This window comes from Ambystoma mexicanum, chromosome 4p, assembly GCF_040938575.1.
Source record: "Ambystoma mexicanum isolate Mex_15411 chromosome 4p, UKY_AmexF1_1, whole genome shotgun sequence".
NCBI classification, from domain to species: domain Eukaryota; kingdom Metazoa; phylum Chordata; class Amphibia; order Caudata; family Ambystomatidae; genus Ambystoma; species Ambystoma mexicanum.
The window spans coordinates 1,233,689,385-1,233,716,050 of NC_090927.1; the positions used below are offsets into that span (position 1 = coordinate 1,233,689,385).

General features: G+C 46.3%; 1 protein-coding gene across 5 annotated transcripts in view; it reads right to left on the bottom strand.

Annotated features, from left to right (window-relative positions):
- Positions 1 to 255: 255 nt before the first annotated feature.
- Positions 256 to 26,666, bottom strand: part of TTC13 (tetratricopeptide repeat domain 13) — a 1,871,796-nt gene continuing 1,845,385 nt past the window's right edge. For all 5 annotated transcript variants that reach the window (XM_069606893.1, XM_069606895.1, XM_069606894.1 and 2 more), the window contains one exon: positions 256 to 3,426. In XM_069606893.1, coding sequence (XP_069462994.1) covers positions 3,315 to 3,426 — 112 coding nt within the window. In that variant the 3' untranslated portion in view covers positions 256 to 3,314. The remainder of the gene's footprint in view (positions 3,427 to 26,666) is intronic.

The following is a 26,666-nucleotide window of genomic DNA, read 5'->3' on the forward strand; positions in this document are numbered from 1 at the left end:
GTGTTTCTCCAGTAAAAAGTTCACATTGCTTCGTCTGCTTTAAATCACTTTCTGCTCTGTTGCGTATTCCACTGATTAAATAAAATTTGGAAACATTTTTAAATGTGCAAGAGCCTTTTATGATTTGCAGAGGAGTTGCGCAACACTTCTGCTATGATCTCTGCCACTGCCAAACCCATGTTCCAAACGCGTTAACCTGGCCTAAGAACGATCACCCTAACTTTGAGATGAATAAAATACACAGCATACACAAAATTTGAAACAATCACCTTTTTATTTGCAAACACTTAACTGATTTGCATTAATAGCTTATTTTTGTTACAATTAAAAGCACAATCCCATCCCACCACTAGTGAATTCCTTCATTTGCGTTTACTCTTTTGGTACATAATTAAAACATGAAACAAAAAGCAAAAATATCCAGTGTAAAAAAGAAATGGATGCATACTTAAAAAAATGGCATAGCTGGAGCATGAAAAACTCTTTCAAAAACTTCAGTTGATTTTATTAAGGGAAAGGAAGTTCAAAGATATTCATGTCCACATTGACTATAATTTTAAAACATTATAAGAGCCAGTGATTTAAAAGCAAAGTTATCATATTTGTTTAAAATGATGGCCTAATGTTGCAGAGTCTCATTTCCTATAACCGAAGTATACTACTAAAATGAGTATACTACCAAAATGGATGCGAGTTCAAGAATCGATAAAGACCTGAGACTGCACACGTCTTACCGGCTGGTCTCAGCCCGCTAGCCCATGGTAACAAGCCGAATGAAATAAGGACATTTACTGACGGCAGTTGTGTTGTTACTAATGATCAAACTCATGGAATCTCATTTTCCTACTATTGAACTCTTTTCTTGAAAACTATTTTATTTGACGTATTTCAGTCTGAGTTCATGCCAGTCCATGGCACCGAGAGTGTCCTTGTGTCAGCTGTGGACGACTTGGCACAGATAACGGATCAAGGTGGAGTGGGCGGTCTGATTTTGTTAGATCGTTCAGCCGCCTTCGACACTGTCAATCACTCCACCTTATTGGACCGTTTAACCGCAGCAGGTCTGTCAGGCCCTATTCTTGCTTGATTTTCACCTTTTCTGACTGATGAACCCAAACTCTTTCTCTTGCTCCTTTCTGTTTTAGTTCTGAAGCTCTCACTTGTGGTGTAGGGGTCTGCCTAGTCTGTGATCCTGTTTAATATCTACATTCGGCCATTTGTCCATCTCATCCGCTCCCACGGCTTTCACTGCCTCACCTATGTTGACGATACCCAGATTAATGTCCAGCTTAATCTAACCGATTTATTTAGTCGTCTCAGTTTAGGGGCTGCCCAGATGCAGTTGGGTGTTGGATGGGTGAGGATTTGATGAAGCTTAATGGAGGCAAGAGAGAAATACTTGTGGTTGGGTCCTCGTCTGCTACCTCTTTCTGGTGACCAGCTATCTGGCCCTACTCATTTGGTGCCCTTGTTGTTCCTGTGGTTAGAAATCTTGGGGTAAAGTTTGCTTCCTTCCTTACAATGGAAGCTCAAATAAGTGCTGTCTGCTAAACTGGACATTTGCATCTTAAAATTGAGAGGAAAATTCTGCCTTTCCTTCCTGAAGCATTGCATGCTCTGGTGGTGGCAGCACTAGTACTGACTGAGCAGAATTGATTACTGCAATTGATTATATCTTGCTCAGCCTAAATATTTGCTACACCGCTAGCAGCTTTTTCAAAATCTGGCATCCAGGGTTGCCAGCGGCACCCCTTTTGGGTCACATATCCCTCCAGTTTGCCCTAAAGTTCATTACCTCACCGTTGAGAAACGAGTAGCCTTCAAATCACTTTGCATTGTTCAACAAGTTTTTTTATGGGCAAGGGGCAGAGCATTTGCAATCAAAATTTCCACACTATGTTCTTGATTGGTTTTCTCCCCCAACCCCACATGTTGCAGGGGTGTCCTCTGCATACATCAGATGCACAGCGGGGAAGAAACAACAAATACAAAAAGCTATAATTACAAAACGCTTAGTGGGCTTTGCAATTTTATAATTCAAGTTTTTTGTATTCGTTTTTTTAACATTCTTGGTAGGTGCCTTTGCCCTCAGGGAAATGTTTAGTTCACGTTCCTTGTTTTAAAAGAAGAAGAACTGGTAGCCAAGCTTTTTCTATTGCAGCTGCAAAAGGATGGAATTCTATGCCTTATTTGTTAAGAACTACAGTCAATCATTTAGAGTTTAGACGTGCCTTAAAACATTTCTGTTTTAGCTTCTGTTACAGTCTCGATTCCTAGTTTCTTTTGCCTTGTTGTGCCTGTCTTTTAGCGCCATAATACCTTTGGTATAAGTGCCCATTATAAATACGAGTAAAATAAGATAAGACTATGTAGTACTGCTCACTCCGTAGGTCTTTATAGTCATTAGCACTTGGCTATGGTTTTTATTTGTAGTAAACTGTCACGCAAGGAGCTCAAAGCTGTTTACAAAGAAAAAATAAACGTACAAAGATGGCGCCATAAAATGTTTTTTTAAAAACTAACAAGGAAGCTGTACAAACGCCCCTATATTTTTTTCAAACTGGAATGCAGCAGTTGAACAGGACAAGGATAATAATTTGTAAATACTTAAACATTAGGCCTCCCTAATGTTCTATAGTATTTGAGAACAGAGGCACAGTCCTGTCAGTCTTCTACAACTTTGAAAACCCTGATTTAGAAGATTCAAGAAACCGTGCCTTTAAATTGCCTGCCATCAGTGTAGAGCTCAATATTTTATTAAAACAAATCTTCTACAAAACTCCCTGCAAAAAAATCCCCAAGTTAAAGAAAGACAGGGTTCAGGATTGCACCAATTCATGCAGCGTTAGGCTCCATTAATAAAAAGATTGTGTAAAATGCTCACAAATAAAAAGAAAAAGCATTAATAATTTAAAGTCCCCAAAAACCCTTGATTGTGAAACACAGCATAGAGGTATTGCATTTTAAAAGTGCATTCAGAAAACACATCTTTTAAATAATGCCTGCCTGGAAAAGGCAGCTTCATTAATTATTGCATTAAGATTTTGTTGCTTTTATTTTGGTCTTGCGTGTAACATCTGCTGGTCTGTTACAAGAAGCTATGGATTTAACTGTAAAAACAAACTCCAATCCGCCCGTTTTCACAATGGAAGCCCCAAACATACAGTAAAGTAAAATGGTTCAAGTATTCAATCATGTACTTTTTATCAAAAAAATATCAAAAGTAATAAACAACCTGATTTCCTAATAAAGTTTGCTTTTTATAAATAACTTAAGCAAGAGGTCCTGCCCTTTTCTTGCAAAATGATTATTTGTTATAGATTCTTTTGACAGCGAGAAGAGTCCGTGTTTAGCACCTCAATCATTGTCCGCAACGTAGGGAAGGTCTCTGATACGGAAGGAAGACTTTTGTAGGAGGCAGGAAGGCTACAAAGAAAAATAAAATCACAATATGTACTTGTATGAATAATTAATCATTTTGCATTATAAATATTTACTGTTTAAAATGCAAAGATTGCATTTACATCATCAGCTGTTATATATTTAAAAAAGTCCAGAACACAAAGAGCCTCATTTTTCAATATTGTTTTTACTAAGATTCAAGAAAACATTAACAAGAAAGCATTAGAAGTTACACAAGTCGAAGGTGTGAGAAAAACAATCAATCAAGAATAAAGGGCCAAAATACATAAAACGAGTCATCGTTTCATCACCGTCCATCAATGAAACAGGACATCCCCTTGTTTCACCGACTCAAAGTAAAGCGAAATTGCATAGCCCAGGTGGCCTAAAAAAGGAAAGGTTACTCACCATAGTGACTACTGTACTCCTAGTCTAATGTCCCCTTTCCTCCATACTTATGGGAGTTGAGCCAGGACCGGGCCGGAGCCATAGCAAGCCCAAGCGTGCTTCCCCTTTAAGAATTTAGAGAGAGCGATAGTGGGTCAAGTGTGTGGGGCGCGACCACGCTCCGAACACTGCTCTAATTCCTTTCAGTCCCATAACAGCTGAGAGGACCCAGAGGACCTAAGTAACTATTGAATGGACTTCTCCACACTTCAGGAACAAGCGCCGCACTGGGTATTTGTGAGAAGGTTGGTAAATTTATTAAATTGAATTAAAGGTGCCCTTTATGGATAGCACGTGTTTCAACACACCAGTCTCTTTTTCAAATCAGGGATAATGGCAGAACTAAATCTCAAGTCAAAAGGGTTTCAATTAGGTGAAACACACTGTCATGGGTTAAATCCCTAAGCAGCGGTGTCCCGGTGGTGATAGGAGGCCTCCATTAAATCCTGCACAACTTGGCGAGCTTCTTTGAAACCTGAGAGGAACACCCAGCTCTTTCCGTAACTTAAGGGTGGTCAGCTGCCATGACCTGCCTGAAGCTTAGAACAGAGGTTTGGTAGACTTTCTTCCCTGCATTATCCAGGAAGCGGGCCTATGCCTCAGAAGGTTCTCAGAAGAGGTAGAGGAAGACATTGTACGCTCTTCCAGAAAAATGGCAGGTGCCATTATAGTGGGCCGGGGTGTAGCCCATAATGCAGTTTTTCTCCTGGAAGGGATCTGTGACTCATATCCGCTTGTTTTGCGATTGGTTGCAGATAAGCAGGTTTTTTGAAAGATTAACAAAGTTACTCACCGTAGTGACTACCTTACTCCTAAGTCCATAGTCTCCTTTCCTCCATACTTGTGGGACATTCCGTCTTTCGGGACGGGACTGGAGCACTTTTGTTAAAAAGCATCAAAAATGTAATGTTTGTCCTTTTATTTTTACGCGGGTCCACCGCACGTGGCAGTAACCCTGACCTCCGCCCCACCCTTCAGTCCTTTTCTAATCGCCAAGTCTGAGATCCTTTAAGCAACAATAGAGGATACTTTTTAGAGGGGACGGTGGGCGGGAGTATGGAGGAAAGGGGACTATGGACTAGGAGTAAGGTAGTAACTATGGTGAGTAACTTTGTTATACTCCTACGCCCCGTCCCCTTTCCTCCATACTTGTGGGATATTCCCAAGCAGCAACCATAGGTAGTACAGGTGGATGGAAAATCCCTTTATTGGAATACGTTTTTCAGCACAGCCTGACCTGTTTGGGCATCAGCCCTGGAGCTCAGGTCTAAGCAGTAATGCTTGCAGAAAGCCAATGGGGAGGCCTACGTAGCTGCCCTGTCGATGGACTCCCAAGGGACATCCTTTTGGAAAGCAACAGCAGCCACTTTGCCCCGGACTAGATGTGCATGGATGCCTTTGGTGGTTGAACGCCTTGAGTCTTATAGGCCTCAGCAATACATGATGCTATCCAGTGGGAGATGGATGCATTGGAAGCTGGTTTCCCTTTTGGGCCCCCAAATGTAACAAAGAGTTGTGAGGAGCTTCAACTTCACTCGATCTATCGAGATAAAATTTGAGGGCTCGCCTGATGTCCGGGTTGTGTATAACTCTCTCGGCATCAGATGCCGGGTTCGGGAAAAAGACTGATAAAGAGATAGACTGGTTCAAATGAAAATGAGTAACCACTTTAGGAAGGAAGGCAGAATGAGTGCAAAGCACAACCTTATTCTTGTGGAAAGTGAGGAACGGATGTTCCACAGAAATAGCTTGGAGCTCGCTTACTCACCTTGCAGATGTTATCAGAAAAGCAACTTTCCAAGAAAGGTACTTAAGATCATTAGTGGCCATGGGTTCAAACGGCTTATGGCATAAAACGATGAGGATCATATTTAAATCCTATTTGGGATGAAGAGTCCGCACCAGCGGGAAGAGATGAAGAAGCCCTGCAAAATGCCCTTTGATGACTGGTTTAGTCAATGAAAAGGAACAGCTGTCTGTGGACAGATAGGCCGCAATGGTGGTTAAATAAGTCCTGCATGACACAATATGAATGCCAGAAGCTGCCAGGTGAGACACAAGGATAGAACAGTGTTGACCGAAGCATGCCTGGGATCGAGCTGTTTAGCTAAACACCAGTGGCGAAAACAGAGCCATTTGCTCCTATACTGTGCACTCGTAAAAGGTTTCCTGGCCGCTTGGATAATGCGCATATTGGCTTCGGACAGATTGAACTGCGGTAAAGATCTGAACTCGGGAACCAGGCCGCCAAGCTGAACAACTGAGGGGCGGGGTGCCACAGCTGGTGATCGCTCTGGTGAAGGAGGTCAGGTAGCAGCAGCAATCTGATCGGGGGAAGAATCGACAGATGCTGTAGTTCCGAAAACCAGAATCTGGCTGGCCACCAAGGAGCTATGTACCCATACAACCCATTGTTTCCAACAGGCAACCCCTGTGAATATTCACATCAATAACACAATACTCTGTGACAATGTTTAAATGTACTTAGTAAATGAAAATTTTACTTTATCTTCAATCACAATATTCAAACATAACGTATTCAACAGCAAAAAGTTTAACGCAAAACGTTTAAAATAAAGCTTTTGGTCTTTGAAAGTTACAATTCACTCTCGTGTGAAGAGGTTGCCCAGCCAACAATCTTCACCCTGAAACAGTGTCCAATCAACTTTCTCTATATTCCAATCACAACAGATTAACCATTTAAGTCCTAATCAATGTTCCAACTTTCAGTCAATGGCCTATGCGTTTTGGATTATGTATCCTTCATCAGGGCCTGTTCAACATTGATTCTTCCTTATTGCAAACATTTTAGTTTCATCTGTACATCTGTAGACAATAACAATAATCCCTGTTAATTTACAATGTATGCAACACTATTCAAGCCTTAAAAAAAAGGAAAGTTTTCTATAGCTCTCCGTTATGAACAATCACACACACTGTCCAAATGCATAGATTCGTGTTCACCTTCATGAATACAGTACGTGGGAATGCATCGACGCGCAGTATCTGACTGCCGAAACCGTCCCGTCCTGATTAGCCACAATCTAAACATGTCATAGTCAAGGACACCACGTGCATGCGCTCAGGTGTCACTGACGAGACATGTCGGCCATCTTATAACGCAAGCAAGAACAACAGGTTGATTTAAAAATAGATGTCATGTGGTGAAACGTGCAACACATACAATCTCCATGTGCTCTAGGTTGTCCCTGAAGGAAGAATCTTGGACTACCTTAAGATTTGGAGCTGGAGCATTAAGGGAAACAGACTCTGAACATCACTACACTTGGGTCCAGGTAGATATGATTGGGCACCCCCAGGAGGGGTCTATTTAGATGTTAATGACCCATGTGAATTTTAGCAAATGTGGAATGATATTGTTTTATGTAGGTGATGCAGCAAAATGTACAGAGAAAAGTGCTGAGTGTAAGGATTCCAGTAGAGGGAGTTATTCGAGAACCACATGAAATCTTAAAGTAGTCCTCCAACGGGTCAAGCTGAACCCTGTGCACATTCAAACGTCTTCAATAACTAATACGAACTGCAATTGGTCCGAGCCCGGCTAAGGGAGATTGTGTAAGAGGAAAGATCTCAGCCTGGCTGAGGCGGATCCGGGGTGAATCGCCAGTCACCGAGAAGTTATATTTTCTGAACAATGGAGAAGAGGATTCGCGCCCGGTTCAGGGGGATCCAGGATGAAGATTTAATCGCCTGACTTGAGTACTTGTAAGAGGAAAGAAACTTTTCGTTTGTTTTAGTACATCAGACCCTCTGAGTCAAGAGACTGATAACTAAAGAGACTTGGGCACAGAGGGCCCTGATGCTGGTAAAGGACTGTGTCCTTGTGCCACAGAAGCCAGAGAGTGTGCTATTCTCGGGTAAACCGCTTTGTCCTGTGCTGAAAACGCGAGGAGGGGAAGCCAACGGCCTGAACATCCGGACATCATTTTTATGAACACTTTTCTTTTTCATGAACACTACCCCACACTATTTGTATTTAGAAGGTAAGGATTGGCAATATTTTCTTTAGTATAGGCCATTTTTCTTTTTTACATACAAGACTCCTCTAGGACTGCATTATTATTATTTGATGGTCGTAGCTTGATCTCATCTGTAGATTTAGGATTAGATAGGTGTTTATCACACCCTTGTTAAAGGTCAATAAACACCCATCAACTGTGGTCACTTGTGGCTGTCTTAATATTTGATACCATGCCTTCCTTACAGTACCCCAACCAGTTGAATGTTGCATCTACAGGAGCAGCCTTCTGCATCCTCTACTCTTGTTTCTAGGCTTCTTGCCGCTCCCACTAATCCTTTCACTTGGTTCCATAAAACTGCTAGCTTATCCTCCACCGTACCTACTCTCTGCTCTACTTCAGTTACTCTCTCACATACTTTACGCAAGTCCGCTCTCACCAACAGAACATCTAGCCCTACCTCCTTTATCCTTCCCTCCAATGATGGTCTAGAGCCTTGTATCGCCGTCAGTAGGCTCTGCACAGAAACTCCTCCTGCGTCTGCCATGTCAACGCCTCCATCCTACGCTGGCGTCCCAGCCGTATGTTGGGTCTGCTTCGGCTTTGCCCCCACAGAGTGCTCCGTTTTCTGCTGCCCCTTAATCATGGCTATGCCACGCAGAAAATCAGACCCCATGGTCAGGCAAATATGAAAGGTCTGCTGAGGACTCGTTTACCACAGTTCTACCAACTGTTAACGGATGCAGGCCCTAATGCAGTGCGGCACCTTGATCAAAAACCTATCAGGGAGTGCCAATGCCACCTATTCCAAGCCCCACTGGATGCGAACACTGTGATGCTGCTCCTGGATATCAGTGAAGAAAAAGCACGTAATCCTTTGAGGCCAAAGGGGCTACTGTCCCCCGCCAATCTACGCATCCACGTATCTTACCCTGTTGTATGGATCTCAAAAAGGGGTCAGCCAGCATCAAGTCCTCAAACAGCAGGGCCCCCTCCCCTGCCTACTCAGCCCTCCCAAGCATGTGTGGCCCATCACTTTCCTGGCCCTATAGGCGGCTTGGAGGGCCCCTGCCCCCGGTGCCTAATATAATGTTGCAGACTGGCTCGCTCCGGTCTCCTGTAGCGCCGCACTGCTCACTCTCCATTAGGGATGCGGCTCGCCTCACGCCCGCTGCCTTAGTCTCTGCTTTATCAGGGGAGCTACGTGGGCAAGGGAAGCGTCTCCCTGCTGCCGTCAAGACACCAGATCTTTTTTCAGAAGGGTGCGCCTCAGTCCACCCTCGAGGCATCCTTGCAGCCGGCACATAAAATAGCGGGCCACTTCCCTCTGTCGGGCTGACTCTGCAGGTCCCTTCCACCTCACGCTGTCAGGAACACACTCCAGATATTCACACTGAGGGCCTGGGACCACCACTGCCCCAACAATCCACTGTCGGTGTGGGTGGCAATGGATTGCAATCAGGATATGCTCCAGCTGGCCGGGCAGCTCCGAAACAGTGCGACTACATTGCACAGCTGATGGCCACACCTTCCCATTTCTGGCCCTGTTGAGCAAAGAGACTTAAGTGCTGGAACTTTTCAGCAATGCTCTCAGACAGCAATTGCAAAACCACGAGGAAGAAATAGAATCTTGAGGAGCGTGGGCCTAGGTGAGCACCGTCTGCTGGAATTAACATCAAAGCAAGTGCCTGCTTACAAGAGGCTTACAGTCTGAACCACAGAGAAGACAGCAGGCAAAGGCATCACATAGAGCTGCAAGGGGGCAGAACTAGCAAAAACCACACATGCCAGATAGCCACCATGACAGGGCAACTTGATCCCAAGATGGCAGGTCAGTCCATGGAGCAATGGGCCAGCCGCAGATCATAACCACATGATCAAGAATACCTGAGGGAGAAGAGCTCATCAGTCAATCACAAAGAGACATTACTAACAGGGCTGATGCATCCATAGTCTAGCCCTCATTGCATCAGTTTCCTTGTAGTCCAGAGTAAAAAAGGGATGAGAAACAATGGCAGGGTGAGGATGTTTGGAGAGAGGCTGAGAGTAATAAAGGACAGGAGGCAAGTCAGTGAATAGGAAAAAGGAGCAGGGTTGGAGTTGGAAGAGGCCAAGATCAGAGAACAACAGAGAAGAGACCAGGGACAGGTCCAAGTTGAAGGTGTGGCGGAGGTGGAAGGAGAAAGGTCAAATCAAGGAGAAGTAGAAGCAGAGAAGGGAATAGTTTCTTACCTGTAACTCCATTTCTCCAGCATTGGTATCTTTCATGGATTCACATGCTTTGAATATTCCCCGTCGTCAGGCTGGGAATCCCCGGTACATTATATAGACCCTTTCCCGTAGGAAAACTTTTTCGACGCTTATGCGTCCTATCCACCTCGTTTTGTATCATGCGTGCCCGTACCGTCAGGACGTCATGATATAAATACAGGCCCCGCCCCCGCGCTCCCTCAGATTTCGGCCCCCAAAGTAGTGGGGGAACCGGTTTGCATGTTCAGGGGAGGCAGGTGGGCGCATGTGAATCCATGAAAGATACCAATGCTGGAGAAATGGAGTTACAGGTAAGAAACTATTCCCTTCTCCAGCATTGGATCTTTCATGGATTCACATGCTTTGAATAGATTACATAGCAGTACCACCCCCAAGAGGAGGCGTGCATGCAAACCCATATACTTTCTTCGCAAAGCCCGTTCCCTATGATCATGTATACATCAGTAATCGTTAACATAGGAAAACGAACCACATACAGTCATAAATTCCACAGGATGCAACCCCTCAGCCGGGGCTTACCTTATTGGAATAGGTGTCGAAGCACCGCCTGTCCCATCCGGGTGTCTTCGGCATGTTGCTGCGACAGGCAGTAATGGCGGGTAAAGGTGTGTGTAGCCGCCCAGGTAGCCGCCATGCAGATGTCCCCTAGAGGGACTCCGGCCCACAGTGCCGTCGACGATGCCGCTGCTCTAGTTGAATGAGCTCTTGGCCGTCGTAGAAGAGGCTTCCCTGCCCTGGAATGGCAGTACGAAATGGTAGATGACACCCATCTTGATAGTCCTTGCTTTGAAATGGCTTTTCCTCTAGCACCCAAACCATAGGCCACGAACAGCTGTCTCGTTTCTCTGAACGGTTGCGTATGATGAAGATAAAACTTGAGAGCCCTTTTTACATCCAATGTGTGTAGCATGCGCTCCGCTCCCGAGCATGGCTCCGGAAAAAACGTAGGCAACACAATAGAGGAGTGTTTATGGAACACCGAAGGAGCTTTTGGTATGAACTGTGGGTTAGTGGCTAGGACTACCTTGTTCTTGAAAAATCGTAAGTATGGTGGGTCTACCATTAGAGCCTGAACTTCTGAAATACGTCGGGCTGAAGTGATGGCCACCAAGAAGGCCAATTTCCACGACAGAAACTTTAGAGACGATGATGACATTGGCTCAAAAGGAGGCTTCATAAGAGACGTTAAAACCAGATTGAGGCTCCACTCCGGCGGAAATTTCTTCTCTGGAGGAAAACTCCGAAAGAGGCCTTTAAGGAAGTGCTTAATCAGGCGGTCGCTGAACAATGGTGCCGAGTGCCGTCGACGAGTAAACCTGGAAATGGCTGCTAGGTGTACTTTTATTGACGATACCGACAGGCCCTTTTGAGCTAAGAACAGCAAGTATGGAAGGAGCTGTTCCGGCTTAATCGATTGCGGGGCCAAACCTGGTTGATCCTCACACCATTGACAGAAACTTTTCCATTTGTACGCGTATGAGGCGTTTGTGGAAGGTGCTCTTGCCGCTTGCAGGATACGCCGACAGTCCTCCGGAATCGTTATCCGACCAAATTCGGCGAAGTCAGGAGCCAGGCCGTCAACTTGAGGCTGTCCGGGTCGTGATGCCAAACGACACCCTCCTGTCGAGACAGAAGGTCGGGGGTCTTCTGGAATCTCATCGGTTCCGCCGCCGCTAAGTGTAGCAGGTCTGAAAACCACACCTGTCTGGCCCAGTATGGGGCCACCAGAATTACCCGACATGGGTACCTGAGGATCCATTGCAACGTCCTCCGGACAAGGGGAAATGGAGGGAATGCGTACAGGAATTTGTTCGTCCATGGGAAGGAGAACGCATCCCCCAGTGAGCCCTGCTGAGGCCATCTGCTTGCGTACTGATGGCATTTTCTGTTGTTCTTCGTTGCAAACAGGTCTATGGAAGGGTGTCCCCATTTCTTGAATACTTGTTGTAGTTGTTGGTCGTTCAGCACCCATTCGTGAACTTCGTTCATTTCTCTGCTGAGGGCATCAGCTTCCACGTTTCTCACGCCTGGTAGGTGGAACGCTAAGATTTGCATGTTGTGTTGCAGGGCCCAATGCCAGATTTTCTGTGCCTCCGTCGATAGGGACCTGGAACGTGTCCCTCCTTGTTTCCTCAAGTAGAACATCGTAGTGGTGTTGTCCGTCATGACACGCACCACCGAGTCCCTCAGTTGAGGAAGAAAAGATTTCAGAGCCCATCGCACTGCTCTCAGTTCTAGCAGGTTGATATGCAGGGAGGACTCCTGCAAGGACCACTGGCCTTGTACCTGTAACGTATCCAGATGAGCTCCCCATCCGCTCAGCGATGCATCCGTCACCACCGTCTTTTGGAACTCTGGTTCCAGTAGAGGCATCCCTTTCGTTAGATGAGTAGACACTCTCCACCAGCCGAGTGCTTGAACCAGTTGTTCGTCGACGACCAGTCTGTCGGACCAGCGACCTCGGCTCTGCGCCCAACGGTCCGCTAGAAATTCCTGGCAAGGTCTCATAAACAGACGGCAGTTGTTTATCAACGGAATGCAGGACGACATGGTCCCTAGCAGGGACATGTACTTGCGCACTGAAACCTTGGTACCGCCTCTCCATTCCGATGCCTTGTTTTGAAGTTTCTGAATTCTTTCGCTGGATGGTCTCACCAGGCTTGTGTGTGTATGAAACTCCGCTCCTAGAAAGACCAAGGTCCTCGAAGGCTCTACGGAGGACTTGTTGAAGTTTATTGCGAAGCCCAGTTCCTGTAAGAGGGACATTGTGGCTCGTAGACTGTCTCGTGTTTGTTCCTTGGATGAACCTCTGACCAGCCAGTCGTCTAGATATGGATAGACATGATGACCATCCTTCCTTAAATGGGCCGCTATAGGGGCCAAGCACTTGGTGAACGTCCTGGGGGAGGACTTGAGCCCGAACGGGAGGACCTTGAATTGAAAATGCTTTCTCCCGACGACGAATCTTAAATATCTCCTGTGTCGTGGGCGTATTGGAATGTGAAAATAAGCATCTTGAAGGTCTAGTGATGATAGATAATCCATGGGTTGCACCGACCTGATAACCTCTTGGAGCTTTAGCATTTTGAATTTTAGGCTCTTTAGCCACTTGTTGAGTACCCTCAGGTCGAGAATGGGCCTCCATTTGCCGTTTGACTTTTTGACAACAAAGAACCTGGAATAAACTCCTTGTCCTTCCTGTGCCACAGGAACTCTCTCTACCGCCCCTTTTCGCAACATAAGCGCCGCCTCTTGTCGTAGGATTCGGAGGTGGGGCTGTGTCGAGAATAAAGGAGGAAGACGCGGAGGCTTGTCTTTGAATTGCAGCGCATGACCCATGCGAATCGTGTCTAGGACCCATCGATCTGTGGTGATGCATTTCCATCGGTCGAAGTGATGAGAGACTCGACCCCCCAGGACGTTCCGAAGGCCGTCATTGGTTGCTGGTTTGCTTGTTCTTCGTTGACGACGGACCTGAGCCTCGCCGCCTGGAGGCTTGATAGTCCCTGCTTCTACGTGCCGACTGGGACGCTCGTCTGAACCCTTGTGAAGAGTACGAGGGCCTGTTAAATCCACGGTCCCTCGAGGCTCCAAAGCGGGAGTTTCCAGAAGCACCCCTGAAGGGGCGAAAAGAGCGAAAGTTTCTACCCGTTTAAAGGGCGCCGAGGGACCTAGCAGTATCCGTGTCTTCTTTCATCCCTTTCAGCGCTTCATCAACCTTTTCGCCAAACAGGTGTTCCCCTTCGCATGGCATGTCAAGGACTTTGTACTGTACTTCAGGACGGAAAGTAGTACATTTGAGCCACGCTTGTCGACGAAGCACTACTCCATGGTTGATTTGTTTGAAACCAGACTCTGCTAGGTCAACTGCGATATTAATAGCGTGGTTCGAGGCCTCTTCGCCATCCCGCACCAGTAACATAGCTGCTTTCCGGTGTTCGTCTGGCAGGTGTTCTAGGATAGGGGCTAGTTTGTGCCACATTTCCCTATCATATCGTGACACGATCGCTAAGGAATTGGCTGCTCTAACTGTCGTCGCTCCGACCGAGAGCACCTTCTTTCCAAAGGCGTCCTGCCTCCTAGCCTCGCTTTCCGGTGGCGTTGAACATTTTTGCTGGACCCTGGCCTTCCTAGCCGCTGCCGCCGACACCACCGAGTCAGACAGAGGCTGTGATGTTAGACATTTTGGAGTGGACTCCGGAGCTTTAAACTTTTTCTCGATCCGTCCCTTTATGGCTGGCTCCGAGAACGGATGGCGCATCGTCTTGAGACCTTCTTGCCACACGTGGTCCAGGATTGGGATGGCAAATACCGATTTTCTCCTTTGACCCATATGGTCAAAAAGGAAACAGTCTTTCTTCTGCTCCTCAGGAATCAAGCCGAATTCGGAACAAGCTTTTCCCATCATTGCATGGAAGGCTCCCACATCATCAGGGGGAGATGGTTGTGTCTGGCTCCTCGTAGACTCTAACTCTACATCCGAATTCCATGTTGGGTCCCTCGACGGTGACAGGGAGATGTCTGACCCCGAGTCATCCAGTATAGAGTCGGACTCCGACAACTCACCCTCCTCCTGAGCTCGAGGACGATCTTTCGCCGCCTGGGGAGCCGATGGGTGTTTCGTCGTCGGGCGAGCCGTACAAGTTTGCTCGTCGACGGAAGGTGCAGACAAAAGTGACGATGACGTCCCAGGTTGAGGGAACTGCGTATCCAGCCGCTGCAGGAGCTTCTGAAGAGTATTAAGCACATCCAGAGACAAAACCGTCTGGGGGGTCAGTAACGTGGATGATCTAGGTACCATACCCCCGCTCGCACTCGTCGCCGTCGACGTGGAAGGCCGTAAGCCTAAATCCGATGGCTGCAGAACCATGTCACCTTCTCCTTCCGCCGAGCAGGCCGTGTCTGGCTGCAGTAAGACCTCAGGGGGGATCGGGTCATAGACCTCAGGCAGCCAAGCCATAGACTGAGTCTCCGTCGACGAAGGAATCCCAACCGCTGCTGCTTGAACGGTAATAGGCATCGTCAATGACACCGAGGTCGACGAGCAAGTCGTCGTCGTCGAGCCCTTAGACTTCGTCGTCGATTTCGATGCCGACTTCCCGGCTGAAGCTTCTCGACTCATGGAAGACCTGGGACGGTCCCCTGAGGAGGATTTTGACAGCGCTAGCCTCTCCGTCTTAGATGAAGAGGAGGAGGAGGGCTTTTTATGTGATGAGGAAGATCCAGCATGTTTCCCCTTATGCTTGTCCTCAGCGCGAATTTCTGCTGGCCGTACCTTCTTCGATGGAGGCTCCGACTTGCTCCTGGAGGCCGTGGAGCCAACTTCCGAAGCCGGGTAGGCACCCGCTCCGTCATTAAGCCAGTCGACCAGCCTTCTTTTACGGTCCTTAAGGGTTTTTTGGGAGAAACCCTGGCATATCTCACATGTATCCGCCGTGTGGTGCGAGTGGAGACAGTAGATACAGTCCATGTGGCCGTCTCCTTCATAAACCTTTTTGAGGCCACAGGTTGCACACGGGCGAAATAACGCTTTTCCAGACATAATTCTCCAGAGTTTGAACTTCGCCGAAGCGAAACAGAAAAAACAACCTAGTTTTCACTAGTAGTAACACGAGGATCCCACTACTTTGAAAGACGGTTGAAATCTGAGGGAGCGCGGGGGCGGGGCCTGTATTTATATCATGACGTCCTGACGGTACGGGCACGCATGATACAAAACGAGGTGGATAGGACGCATAAGCGTCGAAAAAGTTTTCCTACGGGAAAGGGTCTATATAATGTACCGGGATTCCCAGCCTGACGACGGGGAATATTCAAAGCATGTGAATCCATGAAAGATCCAATGCTGGAGAAAGAGCAAGCACGTGGATATCTGCAGCTGGGAGGTTGGAGATTGATGAGAGACAAAGTGGTGGAAAAGGTCTAACGGTAGAAGGAAGGTCTTGAACAGCAGGACTTGTGGGGCATGAGCTGAAGGTCCTCTGTGGAGCAAGGGCTGTTTAAATGAGATACCTTTTGGTCCTGGCACTAGACTTAGTTAGAGCCAATAATCAAAAAAGATTCCAAGCACTGAAAAGAGTCTTGCCGTGAGCCATAGTGCAGATTCTGGTCAGCTAGGAAAACAGTGTGAGCGAAATGAGCCAGGTATGTCCTGGGACTAGAAGTTTTTCTTTATAAAAATCCTACAACTACTCCCCTGTGTCTGTTTTTGCTGGGGTACGAAGCCCTCAACATAAAAACACAGTGCCTCATGTTAAATGATTGTGTGGCTTATTGTTGATAGAGAAGCCCTTGGAATTAGCCCATGAATAGCTCCAGGCAACTTTTGGCAATTGTCAGCAGTGGTTGAAGTGACAGATTTTTAGTTAGATTCCAGGGTAGGGGTAATATTTAGATGCCTCCGATTTCCTACACTCCAAGAAGGTTGCGTTGACTTTTAAGATGTGGGATCCCTCAAACCCCCAAAGCATCCCTTACTGGTTTTTGTTTTGCTACCTTGACGTGCGTTTAAAAAAACAGTCATTACATTGGTGCCTCTTATAAGTCCCGAGAAGTTGGCATTCTATGCGAATGAGAAGCCCTGGTCGGAACCGGAGCAGAGATGTAGAGATCTCGGTCCTGTCTGGTGGTCGACCATAAAGGAGCTGTGGTGGCCAGGAAGGCTGGCAACTGAGACTAGACACTACAAGGGAGCTTGGATCCCAGAGTTACGCGCACATGGACCATGGGGACAGAGACGCATGGTCATGTGGAAATCTGACAAGGTTTCAGGAGCCGGAGGAACGCAACAAAAAACCTACCACTGTAAGGCACGAACATTATAAATAATGATTGAAAAGAATATCCATGTTATGGGAACCTGAGAGTGCAAAAACCCTATGAAAGGGGGATTGAGAGAAATACAAACACTAACTAATGACTGGGGAAACTATACAGGTTACAAGAGCCCAAGCAACCAGAGTGTGCAAACTCCCTATGAAAGTGGGAGTAAGGCGAATACTGTGAAAAACTGCTGTAAAAGCTTTTTTGGGTTACGGGAACCTGAGAAACCACAGAGTAAAAGAAACCTATGAAAAAAGGACTGAGGGAAGTAGCAACACTGTGAATAACACCTCAGATGCCATCTAGGTTACGGAAGCCTGAGAAACCAGAGTGAGCAAATACCCTAGAAAGGGTGATGAAAAGGAATATAAGAAATAATGCCAAGAAACACAGAGAATGGGAGAATTCAAAGGAGCAGTATACAAAGCGCATGTCATTTCGGACCACGCCCCCTTGGTGGTAGAGTGGCAGTTTTATGCCCCCCAAGCTAGGATCCCGACATGGAGTCTTAGAGTGGAATCACTTAGAGATGCAGTGTTCCGAGAACACCTAAGAGAAGGGGTGAAGGAATACTTTGAATACAATACGGGAAGTGTGGAATCAGCGAGCACATTATGGGAAGCCTTTAAAGCAGTGATTAGAGGGACAGCAATAGCAAAAACAAAAAATGCAGACCACCATAGAAAGAGACCTACACAAGGCGGAATTGAAGCTGGAAACCATAGAATGTTCGCGGATAGGTCTAAGGAAAAGACCCAGGAGGTTGCCCAACTTCAGCAGGAATGTCTAGAACACTGGAGTAGGCTGGGCAGGTTGAGCCACAGGAAAAATGACTAGCAACAGCATGCGGAAGGATATAAACCTGGACACCTGCTGGCCTGGCTTTACAAGAGTGAAACTAAACGATATATAATACGAACGATCGAAGGTAGAGGGGGTGAATTATGTGGGATGCAGGAAGGTATAAATAAATGCTTTTATGATTACTACAGAGAGCTATATGCAGAGACCTTGGAATGTAATATGGCTGACATAGAAGAGGCCCTTTCATAAATAGACCTCCCTAAGCTGGACGCAGAGGAGGCTAATAGGATAGAAGCCCCCACAAACTATAGAAGAATTAGAACATAACATAAAAGAGTTGCCAACTGGCAAAGCCTCGGGTGCAGATGGGTTGCCAAGTGAATTTTATAAGGAATACATGACAGATGTCACGCCCCCATTGCTAGCTATGCTCAATGAAACAGGTAAGACACACGTATACTACCCTGGTCGCTGAGAGAGTCAGTAATCGTCCCTCTATTGAAGCCTGACACTGATTGCAGTTCATATAGACCCCTCTCACAGCTCAACCAAGATGGGAAAATCCTTACAGCCCTAATGGCCAACAGGCTTAAACCGGCTAGATCTAAACTTATACACTCGGACCAATATGGGTATTTGGCAAACAGAAATATCACGAGCAACCTTAGGAGGCTATATTATATTATTGACCATACCCAAGGGAGCATGCAACGACTGGCAGTGGCCTTGCTCGACGCAGTCAAGGCGTTTGACTCATTCAGATGGCCATGGCTAATGGCAATGCTGAAATGCTTTGACATGGGACCCACATATGTGGGTATGGCTGCTATATAGCGAACCAACAACACTGGTCAAGACAGGCTTTTGCATCTCGTAACAGTGACAGTTAAGTAAGGGCACAAGACAAGGCTGTCCATGGTCCCCAATGCTCTTCATCTTAGCATTGGAACCACTAGCGGTGTACCTCTGGAAGGAATACCTATAGGCAGGTATAACCGCGCCAGGGGGCAGACACTTGATTTCCCTATATGCTAACGATATGCTCCTGTACCTACAACACCCAGAAACCAACTTGCAGTATATTCTGGATGTGTTGGACTGCTATGCAGAACTATCAGGTATTACGATCAACGGATAAAGTGGGAAACATGCAAACAAGTTGCTGGCCCTACCGATTAGATGGGCAGTACACACATTCAGATACTTTGGAGTGGACATTTATCATGACCCCAAGATAGAACACATACAAAACACGCTGAAAGCAGTAGAGAGCATTGAGAACGCCAAGGTCTTCTGGGCCAGGTTCCCACACTCATTAATGGGGAGAGCTGCACTGTTGAAGATGGTGGTGCTTCCAAGACTCCTGCATTACTTTCTTAATGTCCCGTATGATATCCGAAAGCCTTTTTTAGGAGGCTCGAAAGTATTTGTAGGAGCTTCCTGTGGCATAACACACGGTGCAGGGTGGCACTCACGAAACTTCAGAGCCCGTAGGAACAAGGCGGTATTAGAGTGCCCAATTTTGAATTATATTTCTTGGCAAGCCAAGTGCAATGCATGGCCAAATGGCTGTCCGACAAGCAGACCCAAGATACTCAGCTGCTACAGCCAGCATGTGTCCCGTTCTTTTTGAAAGAGGTGAAATGGATGGCCGCGCCGCGAGACTTGCGGCCTCCTCTGCTGCTGAGTCTAAGTAGAGAAATGTGGCGTAGGGCCCGTCGGTTGCTGCGGAAGACAATACCATACTCCCCACAGATCCCGCTGGTAACACTTAGAGGGGAAGATACACAACTGAGACTAAATGTGAGAAAATATTGGGAACCAAACAGGGTGGCGACAGTGGCGGATGTGTTACATTAAGGAAGTCTGAAGAAATGTATGGAGCTTACGGAGGAAACAGGAGTGCCATTGGGCCAGCATCTTACTTGCACTAGTCTCCTCACTGGTCTACGGCAGAAATGGCCGGGATCACAGGGTGCATTGCAAGAGGATGAGACAATAGAAATGTGTTATAATATTTCAGAAGGAGGGCATGAAGTGTCAAGAATATATGAGTTGTGGACGGCAAAGCCAGTAGAGGTGCTAGTGCAAACTAGGCGCAACTGGGAAGCGTATTTGCAAGAGCAAATGACGGATGAAGAGTGATGGCCTTAGAAGGTGTCCAGGAACGCTAGGCTGGAGTTGATCCAATTGTATGTGACCCACAGAGCGTATTTAACCGCAAATAGAATCTCCAAATTCAGTAACGCTGTGGAGCAATCCTGCCCGAAATGCGGATTGATTAATGCTGACCTAGTGCACATGTTTTGTTCGTGCACAAACATTAGACAATACTGGGAAATGATAACCCAAGCTTTAGCACAGGCAAGCATTACACTGGATACGGGATGCCCCATGGCCTGCCTGCTGGGTAGATTTGCAAGACCAAAGCAGGCGAGACATGCAAGTACGTTGAAAGACCTGGCATATATACTGGCTAAATGTAGGATAGTGATGGGGTGGAAATCTCACAAGGGTCCGGAGGTACAGTTATGGCGGGGGGGACCTTCAGAATTGGTCGAAAGCAGAAACCTCAGTATGGCAAGAAGCAGCTCACCAGGGTCAGGCAGGCAGAATGTGGATTTGGAGGTCTGGAAACATATGTTGTTGGAGATAGCAATATCTGGGTATAGTGACACTGTCGGAGGAGGGCAGGTAGGGACACAGCTAGAAAATGGAGGTTAGTAAAGACGCAGAGTCCATCAGTTGCAATGCTATAGAGATAAAGTAGGCAGAGTAGGCTGGGTCTGGGAGGGGGGAGTTAGGAAGGTGGGGAAAGAGCAGACATATTAAAAAACAAACTATTATGTGAATTGTTATGTACGTCTAAGTTTTGTTTGTGGTGAAAATTAATACAATTGTTTACATTTTTTTTTTAAAGCCAGAGAAAGAAATTTCAAACTTTGAACAACCCATGGTGGCCCACCGCCCTACACATAAATATATAAATCCTTTGTATAAAAGAAACCAAATGGTCTGAGGATTGTGTGACTTTGAGGAGTCCCAGTACTTCTAAGGAGGAAAACAAATGTTTTTTTCTCAACAAACATCGAGGAATGGGAATGTTTGCTTCAAGAAATAGTTTACGTTAATACAAAGTGTAAGGGTGCAGAAATACGAGTCTGAAACAGTGGAGACATGGTGGTTGGCATAAACATTTATTAAGTACGAAAATGAAAGGAAAAACCCTACCTTTCCCTAATGCTAAGAGGGGTTTCTCTGCCTCAGCCAAAACTAAGGAATCAGTCAGAATGTCCAGGAACTAAAAAGAGTACACTGCTATGTGTCCGAAGCCAATTACCAGCCCTCACACTTTCAACAAAACTAAAGGGGGTGGCTGTTGCCTTAGTCCAGAAGACGGACTCCTTTCTTTTGGACAGGCACTGTTCCATTTATCAGCGGCTGACTCTTGAGGGTATGGCTCCCATCCCCAGGTCGAAATCCCCTTTTCAAAGCAAAGTTCCGAAGTAACAAAAATATTCTCTCGCTCAGAAAGAAAGTTTCAACTCAAAGTTATGGGTTTAAGAGAATGGCTCCCTTCTCTTGGTTTTCTTAAATTGTCCACGAGGTTCACAACTTTGGCAGTGCAAGTAAGTCTCTTACTCAGATTCTCTCTTGGCTCCTCACACTGCCAAGAGAATACCTCTCTTCTCATGGCTTTTCTGAGTTTCTCCAGACTTCTTGAATTGCCAAGAAAATGCTTCTATGCTCTTGGCTTTTTACAATGTATGAAAACACACCGGGTGGCATGGCTCCCTACCCCTGGTTCTTTGTTAGCTTCTTGCACTGTCCAGAGAAGGAGAAATTACCTTACCGTGATGTTCTTCCTATTGATTCTTCTCCTGCAGATTCCTCATTATTATAGATATCCATCTACCAGCTTTGCTGTTCGGAAACATTTCAACAGGGGTCATAGTTGACCTCGACTCAGCTGTTTATCTGTCTGGTCTGGCTCTCAATTGCCGGTTCTGGGCGTGAGGTCAGGCACCGTATATATACCACGTCACCACGCCCCATGACTTAGTTCCTGTACATTTTTCCCCTTGCGATTGAATGCTGAAGAAGAAAAACCACAGGAGTAGGCTAACTAGCCATTAAAACATTAACAAGGTTACAACTAAACAGGGTGAACCCACAACAATGCGTGAAGAATTTAATTTTGTTTTTTGAAAAAACAAACGCTAATCCCAAAGCAATCACCAGATGCCTTCTCGTTTCGTTTGGACAGAAGGGACAAACTAAAGAACTTTCAGAGCGGGGATGGATGAGAGGGTCGAAGACGAATCTGCGGGAGAAGAATCCATAGAAAGAACATTATGGTAAGGTAATTTCTCCTTCAATGGATTGCTTTTCTCTAGCAGATTCCTCATGATAGACTCCCCAAACAGTTAGGATAACAGAGGAGTGAAGAAAGTTTCAAACCAGTAGATTCTGCAGTACCGCCCCAACAGAACCCAGCATCAGCTCCCCATGCAACGTGATAGTGCTTGGTGAAGGGATGTAAGGATGACCAAGTGGCCGTCCGGCAAATATCCCCAACAGGGACCCCTCTCTGGAGGGCCATAGTGGCCGAGACCCCTCTGGTCGAGTGATCCCTGATGCCCGCTGGAAGCTCCTTAGCAGCCGATTGATAAGACTTGGATATGCACAGAATGAAACACTGTGACAGGGTTTGTTTAGTGACGGCGAGGCCTTTTCTATACAAGGAATGGGCTACAAACTAGTCTGAATTCCTGAACTCAGATGTACCAGTGACCGAGAAACTTAACCCTCTCTTGGGACCAAGGCAGTGGAAACGCTCTTCCTCCTTCGAGGGATGCGAAGGAGGGTAAAAGACAGGCAAGTCAATAGACTGGGACAGATACAATTCTGAAACCACCTTAGGAAGCAATCCGGGCCTGACTTTGAGAGAGACTTTCTCATGAAACAACTTCAGGAATCGGGGTTTGCAGCATAAGGCTTGCAGTTCAGCAACTCTCCTGGAAGACGTGATCGTGACCAAAAAGGCTGTTTTAAGGCACAACAGTGGCAGGGAACAGGAATGCATAGACTCAAACGGAGCCGCCATCAAGAAGGTCAAAACCAGATTAAGGTCCCAATCTGGCACAACAAAGGGGGTTGGCGGAAACTTGTTGAAAAGCACCTTCAGGAACTGGACCATAACAAAGGATGGTGAAAAATGAACCTTGGTCTGGGGATCTCTTGAACATAGACAAGGCCGCCAAATACCCTTTCACTGTGGCAACCTGAAGGTCTGAAGACGCCAGTGACAGAAGGATCTCCATCACTGTGGTGGTGGGGCAAGAGATAGGGTCAGTCTCGCCCTGGTCCACTTGATTAGATGGTCAAACTCCCTATCCCGATCAGCTCCTTCTGCTACTCTCTCGGGATCTCGATCGGTCTCTGTGCTTCTCGCACCTTCGCAGCTCCTCGAGGAAGGATCGGCTTCTAAACAAAGTCCTTCTACCTTTTTAATTGTTTGCATGGAGTTGATCGTTTTAGACCGTCTAGTCTGCTCGCCTTGGTTTCCGCGGTTCACTCCTCATGGCTCCGCGCCTCTTCCTCATCTCAGTAGTTATGGTTGTACTCCCTACTAGGTTGTCCGTGATCATCTTTGTATCAATTTCTGAGGGTGTTCTCTCTAGGTAAACTATACTCTTCCGCATCACAGTGCTTTTATAGGAAGGGACACAGTCTATTCTACAGAGACATATGGAGGATTCTGGGATAGCTGAAGCCCGAGTATGGCAAGTGGGTGAGCAAGAGGGTAAGGTATGGCTGGCATACCACATTCTCACCAAACGGTCGTCACTTGTCCTAAAGGGAGCTTCCTGCCCCATGAGATCCTCCCTCTGAGTACCACCCCTAGGGGCACTATCGGGTGGCGGTGTCACCTCTTTTGCCTCATGAGAAGGGGCTACCCATATGGAAGCAGTGACGACATCCTGAGATTCGTCACACAAGGAGAGACTGAAATCCTTAACCTAGTATCAAAGCTGGCAAGAATATCCCACTGTGAAAAAGGACATTTGAAAACTGAGAACAATTCAAGTATGAACTGCGCCATACAGAAGCCTTGCTGAAGCTAGTGTACACAGCCGTCCCTTTTCTCTTTTAGTGAGGTGTTTTCTAAAGTAGTAGGACCAGTCAGTTGGATAGGATTTGGTTTAAAGGACTTCTTTTTTGTTTTTGGACTTTAACCTACATCCTTAGTTTTCTTTTGCTAGGCAAGGAACTTCCCTCACAGAAATAGGGCAATTTAGGCATTTTGATCTTTTTATTTGACTAAAAACCTGGAATCACGAGTCACAATCATCAGAGTCCTCCTTCAGGTTCCCCACAGCTGCTTAAAGAGTTAGCAAAAACAGGTGCTCCTGCAAGGAAATGGTGCTAATTTTTAAAGAACTACGTTAGCATCCTGTCCAGAGAGTCATTCAAGTACTTTGTAAGGAGAAGGTGGATGTTCTACATAGGTGCCATACTAGTGATAATTTGGGATTTGTCTCTGCGAACAGTAACCTGCCCCTGTCCCTCTATAAAGAGCTCAGAGCATACAAAGAGCTCGGAGCATGGGTCATATTTTCAAAATGTGGGCACCTCTGAGATGTGACATTTTTCAATCCAAAATTTGATGTCTATATCAGTCGCAGAACCCACAACCCCCAAATCGCCCACAAGGTGTTTGTTGGCCCTTCTTCAAGACTCACATTCTAGCCCCACAAAGGAAGGCTGGGGCCACAGAGCCCACAGGTAAGTCATGAACGTTTAACGCTTTATAATTCCAATTCAAAACCCAGAAATTATAAATACTCAAGCAGGATAACGTGGAGGGGGTCTCTGGAGGCAGGCCGAGACACTATATACACCACATGTCTTGACACTGGTGTGAGTGTTTGTAAGTGGAGGAGTTTGGGAGGGAGTTGGAGGTGTGAGCAGCAGAGGCTGAGAAGAGGAAGGAGGCTGGAACGGTGTGTCCAACAGGGAAGGAGAGGAGGAGATAAAGTGGTGACAAGGAACATCGGGAGTAGAGACGTGGCTGAATATGAAGGAAGTGGAGCATATAAGAGGCACCTAGTGCAAGAAGAGTATATTCAGGAGGAATTTGCAAAAGACTAAAGAAAAGAGAAGGAGCAGACACACCCTAAAGCTGAGATGGGTCAGTGGAGGATAGGTGGTGCTATGAGCATGTTGTGAAGCGTCGAGGAGGATAAAGAGAAAGGAAAAGGAGAGAATAGGCCATAAGGTTAAGGAAAGGTTCCCTTAGGCAAAGACCACTGCAACTCATTGAGTAGTCAGGCGAGGACAGGGTATTGGGGAATTGGAGAAAGGCCCTCAAGACGGAGGTAAAAAAAAAAAGCACCCTGACCCAACCTACAGTGAAGCTTAGTTATCCAGCTTTCAGGAAACTTTGGAACTCATTCCAGCCTCACCTAACCCAAACTTCTGCTGTTGTACCAGTGTAAATTGCAAGCGGACATGGAGCCTCAAACATAGGTGAAGTGGTCTCCCAGGAGTAGAGGATGAGAAGTGGAGCACATGAATCTACACAACAAGCCAAGAAAGAATGCAGGCATAATCAAACCTTCAAGACTGAGTGACTGAGAAGGGAGACTATGGGCCTCCCTACGAGGTTGCCGCCGGTATTTTATTTTTTCCAACGCCCATAAATTGGGCATTTCCCGGGTCATTACGACCTTGCCGGACCCGGTATTTGCCCATTCCTGGGCACCGGGAACAATTCTTCCCCCATTCCCGTTGAGCCCTATAGGGCCCTATAGGGCTCAACGGGAATGGGGAGGGAAAGATGCACCGGCACCATTATGAATGGTGCCAGTGCATCCGACATGCTGTGCTCGCGGGTGCCGCTCACCCCGCCAGTTTCAACCTGGCAGGCAGAAAGACACCCGTGAGCACAACTCGTAGTTTGCCGGTCCGGGAACTACGGTACCGGCAAGCTTACCGGTACTGTAGTTCTCGGACAGGCAAATTTATAATGAGGCTATATATCCCAAGCGGGGATTCCCAGATTGTGGATTAAGAAATCTAGAAGCTTCTGTTGAATCCGGATACTTGGTGAAGATTTCCTGTTGCCAAGATGTTTTCCCTACCTGGCACATTGATGTAATGTTTCAAAAAATACAGGTCTGTGTTCCTTTAACTCGAACTTCTGTGTCAACCTTGTATTTATCTTACACAGCTTTATGTCACAAACTACGCTTAAAAAAACAGTAGCTTGAAATATGATTTTCATTTTTGCCGATATCGGATGGCAGATTTACTGGGTCTCACGGGCCACTGTTCACTAGAGAGTTCACGCCGTTAGGAGACAACAATCAGGCTGGGTATATGTACGCCCATCTGCCTGCAAACCTATAATACTAAAGAATTTATAGTGCTTGGTTTCAAAACAAATCAACGGATCAATGCATACATTTATTGTGCACACTGATAAGTTTTGATATAGTAGGATGGTATACATAAATACATCTACTTGTTTCGCACTGTGGGAGAGTATCAAGCCAGTTGCACTATATCCATTTATGTGGGCATTTATTTGGGTGAGCTACTAGCTGTTTAATTCAATTCTATTAGGTGACAGCAGGTTTAAATATATTACATATGAAATGCATCTTTCACTGGCCCACGGCATCAACGTTATACACCTCTAGTTTGAACAGGTTTGTATTGTCAGGTGTCACAGTGTCCAGTCTCCCCTTCCTATAAGCCGAACAGGTTAGCACCTGAAGAAAAATAACATTCGTCTTCTTTGAAATTCACCTCAGCCTAGACAAAAGATTTCAAACAGCCATTAGGTGGTTTTATGCAGCACCACCAACTCCATCATGGCCTGTGGGGTAAGGCTGAGCGCATTGACATGTGAAGCCATATAAATGTGGTTTC